At 56.4% G+C, this 4261-nt stretch overlaps 2 protein-coding genes across 10 annotated transcripts in view; one reads left to right on the top strand and one right to left on the bottom strand.

The window, feature by feature from the left end:
• The window catches only part of LAMTOR4 (late endosomal/lysosomal adaptor, MAPK and MTOR activator 4), a 76645-nt gene that overhangs the window by 60713 nt on the left and 11671 nt on the right, over positions 1-4261 (bottom strand). The window lies entirely within an intron of this gene.
• Positions 3344-4261, top strand: part of LOC112399873 (paired immunoglobulin-like type 2 receptor beta) — an 11804-nt gene continuing 10886 nt past the window's right edge. Inside the window, exons 1-2 of the mRNA XM_024745273.1 lie at positions 3344-3546; positions 3861-4259. Coding sequence (XP_024601041.1) covers positions 3492-3546; positions 3861-4259 — 454 coding nt within the window. The 5' untranslated portion in view covers positions 3344-3491. The remainder of the gene's footprint in view (positions 3547-3860; positions 4260-4261) is intronic.

Raw genomic sequence — 4261 nt, 5'->3', positions numbered from 1 at the left:
GAGAGGAAGTCTCGGTCCCAAAAGATGAAACTTGTGAATATGACAGAAGCAGGAACTACAGACACAGCCTCTGGAGTTGACTGTGGGACGGATGACTTCCCTTCCCTGAGCCTTGGGTTTCTCATCTGTAAAGTGGGGGTAGTAACAGTACCTCCCTTGGAGGGTCCCAGTGAGGACAGGATGAGGTAACACAGAGGACCCTGCACACGGCCTGGAAAGCTACATGGATCATCACACAGATACCTATCCTTTAAAGATCTCTCCTTCTTCCATAAACATTCAGTCAGCACTGACTGTCCCACTCACTGTGCCACGTGACAAGGACCCCCTGAGCCAGTGTCCCAATCAGTCCTCAAGCTTCTCCCTGTGCAGAAGGAAGACAACACAGAAAAGGGAAGCGTTGGCTGTTAACGGGGCCAGAGGGCTGTTGACCTTCGTCACTGCATGGGGAAGTGGTAGGGAGCACGGGCTCTGGGCTCAGACCCAACGCCACAGCGGACATTTACATGTGATGTGACCTCAGTTAAATCTCATCATCTCACTCGGGACCTGAGTTTCTTCCTGCAAAAAAATGAGGATCAAAATAGACCCTGCTTACCTCCTGGGGCTGCTGGGAGAGTTAAGAACTATTTTAAAACATAACCTGAATGTGTTTTAATCAGGTATGGTAAGACACACATGCAAATAACTGTTATGAAGGAAGCAGTTTATGTTCACAAAACCATAAAAACAAGATGCCCAGCACTCCACGCAGGGCCATGCAGGGAGGCACCAGGGTCAGTCAGGAGGCAGAGGGAGGGAGGGGGAAACATGGGCAGGAGCCTTTGTTGTAGGTTCTGTGAGAAAGACAAGGCAAGGGAGAGCAGGCAGGTTTAGGATTAGCTGGTATGAATAATGTCTGCGGGCTCTGGGGATTAGGGGCTGTCCCTAGTTGCCTGGTACCTGGCCCTGGGATGAATATGGCAGAAGAACATGGGCCTCCTGGAGCATAAGAGCCAGATGGAGGAGGTGGTGGGGAGTGTGGGCTCTGGACTGGCTGGTTTGCATATGACAGGTGAGCTCCTGGGCACATCCATTGCTCTTCTAAGAACTGGCAGCCCTGGGAGGGACAGTCTCTCCCCGGTCAGTGAGGCCCCAGATGTCAGAGCATCAAGAATACAGCAAATAAGAAAACATGGCCAACACGAGTGCAAAGCACCCGACACACAAGAAGCGGGAGATGTCATCCCTGCCTGTTTCAACTTTGTGGGGCCTGGGTCTCCCTCTACTTGCCTCACATAGTGAAGCAAGCTGAGAGTCTTCCCTTCCCAGCTGGACTCTAGTTCCTGGAGGGCTCACTGCACGCCTGCACCCAACCAGGGCAGGAGAAGCCTTCTCTGGGCCCCTCCCTGCCTGCAAAACAAGAGGAAGTAAACAGAGTGCCGATGTCAACAGAGGCCCGTGGACAGCCCATGCGAAAGAGCAGAGACCAAGACCTTGCCCTTCGTCCCTCCCCCTTCCCTGTGCTCTTTCTTTGCCTCATGTGTCCTGCCTCACCTCAGGGGCCACACTCACATCCCTCCTGCCTTTGTTTCCCCAGACCCTGAGAAGGGGCCAGCTGAATGAAGCACAATGAATGACTCCCCAGGATGGACTGTGGAAGGAAGGGGAAGTGAGGGAGGTTAACGGGGGTGGTTGGTGGGGGAGGGGCAATCTTGGGTAAGCGCCAAGCTCACGAGGCAGACAGACCTGAGTGCGGTCCAAATCCAGACCTGGAGGGAACCAGAGTAAGTGAGGTCACCTCCCTGTGAACTTTGAAAGATGCTTGGGCTGAATTGGTGACAGGAGTTCATCCTCCCTTCCCCCAACAGGAATGGGAGAGTTTGGGACTCTCCATGACATTAAGGCTCTGGGCCTCAGTTTCTTCCTGGGAAAATTAACATAAGGATACATCACCACAGAATGTTATAAAGCTGAAAATGAGAAAATGCAGGTTTAGGGCTTGACTCAGATAAGAGGGTTCCATGAAAGTGCAGAATCTGTCCTCTGAGGCCTATAAGTGCAGGCACATAGAGAAAGCCAGGACTACCTGGCTGGCCATGAGAGAACTGTGGAAAACATCTATTAGGATTGGGAAAAAAACTGAGAAAAGGAAAAAGGAAGTTCAAATCATGTCCTCCCACCCCCATGGTCCATTCTGTGAACCAATGCCAACGTCATCCTGGAGAGCGGGTGAGCAGAGCCTCCATCCCAGCCAGCCCTGGGGGGCCACCAAAGTTCCCAGCCCCCAGTCTCTCACCCCACCCACCACCAGTCACAGGCGGGCAGGGCCTCCATCAGAGAGGGTCCCAGGGACTGTCAGCTGGATGCCTCATGACTGCTCTGACCTTCATCCCCTCTGTCCAGGGAAGGCTCTGGATGAGCCAGGGTTGCACAGCTGCAGATGGAACCCCCTGAGAAGCGTTATTAAATACAGCCTCCGGGCTCACCCCGCAGGGCTCTGCACTCACAGGGTGAGGCCCAGAGATTCTGTGGTGCAGCCAGCAGGAAGCATCCAGAAGGAGCAGAAGGCTCTGTGGGCTCAGCAAGACTGGAGTTCAAGTCCTGGACCCGCCACCTCAGAGTCCTGGATGTGGGGCAGGGCGTGTCTGAGCCCCGGTGTCCTCCTTGTAGAGTGTGAGGACAGAGGGCCCTGCAGATCCAGTCCCGCATCTCTGGGTGGAGGCGTGGCCTCCAGAAGGCCCACCCTCTGGGTAGGTGGGAACCTGCACCCACCCTCACCTCACCTCAGGGAGGGTGTGAGACTGCACACAGGGAGCAGAGCAGGGCGGGAGGGGCCTGGTGGGCCTTGGTTCTGCCTGGGGATGAAGAGGGGCACTGCCGTGTCCCCTACCTGCAGAGAGAGAGACCACCAGCATGCTGGGTGCCCCTGGTGCCTGGGCTGGGGGCTGAGGCTTGACCACCAGCATCTCCCTCCTCCTCCTCTCTAAGGGGCTGTAGCTGGGCAGGGACTCAGGGCCGTGGACCTCTCCCTGAAGGAGCCTGAACTGGTCCTGCTGTCACCCCTTTCCCTGGGAGGAGAGAGACACTCAGAGAAGCAGAGAAAAGGAGAGAGAGACACACAGAGACACAGACTGACTCCTAAGGAGATGCCAAGCGGGTGGCAGAAGCAGGGAGCTGAGGGAGAGAGGAGAGGCCCCAGCTGGCCCAGGTCAGGACCAGCCCCTCAGTGTGCAGAGCGGGGCAGGGAGCCCTAGATCATTGTTCCCTTTGCACTGACCACAGAGAGGCCCTTTTGCAATATAGGAAAAGAAGCCAGATTGATAAAGGAAGTTCCAGTCACAGCAGGGGTGGGCGGGCTTGGGGAAGGCCCCTACCCTCCTCAGTCCTCCGAAGGAGCCTGGTCCTCGCTCTCCTGGTGCTGAGACTCCCCGCAGGCGGCCCCTCCACAGGACTCCCCTCTGGCCTTGAAGGCTCTGCTTGTCTTCTCATCCCGGGAGGAGGGCAAGGCCATGGGTCTGCCCCTGCTGATGACCCTGCTGCTGCCCCTGGCATCTCTGCAGGCAGGTGAGAGGCCGGGACTGTCCTGCTCTGCCCAGGGTCACAGGGACCACCCCCCTGGGGAGGGGCTATGGCTGGGTGTCTGTAGAAGTGTCCCCTGGGGTAGCCGGCCAGGCCTCCCACCCCCAATAAACAAAGAGCTGGTTCCACAGTGCCGGGTCCCCACAACCCCGCACCCTCCTCCCCGCCCCAAGCCTGGAGAGGGGCTCACCCAGGCCAGAGGGCCAGTCCTACCACCTGTCACACATCCCACTGTAGGTGAGGGTGGCTGACGGTCTGGGGTCACCTTCAAAGTCTCTCCCTCTCCCTCCCTCCTCTAGGTCACTGGGCAGAACCCAATCCAAACACTGCCTTTGGGATGAACCAACCAAAGAAACTCTCAGCCCTCGAGGGTGACTCCATCCACATCCCCTTCTTCTTCTATTACCCCTGGGAATTACACAAGGTTCCCAATGTGAATATATTCTGGAGATGGAAACACTTCCATGGGAAGTTCATCTACAACACGACCCCGATGTTCATCCATAATGATTTCAAGGACAGGCTCCTCCTGAACTGGACAAAGGGTGGGAAGAACGGCTCCCTCCAGATCTCCAAACTGCGGAGGGAGGATGCGTCTAGCTACTTCTGCCGGGTGGAGATGGACACACAGGGAAACGGCAAGAAGATGTGGCAGTCCATCGAGGGAACCACACTCACCATCAACCCCAGTGAGTCCAGC

Source organism: Neophocaena asiaeorientalis, unplaced genomic scaffold (genome assembly GCF_003031525.2).
Source record: "Neophocaena asiaeorientalis asiaeorientalis breed wild unplaced genomic scaffold, Neophocaena_asiaeorientalis_V1.1 scaffold461, whole genome shotgun sequence".
NCBI lineage: Eukaryota > Metazoa > Chordata > Mammalia > Artiodactyla > Phocoenidae > Neophocaena > Neophocaena asiaeorientalis.
This window is presented reverse-complemented; position numbering and strand designations above follow the sequence as displayed.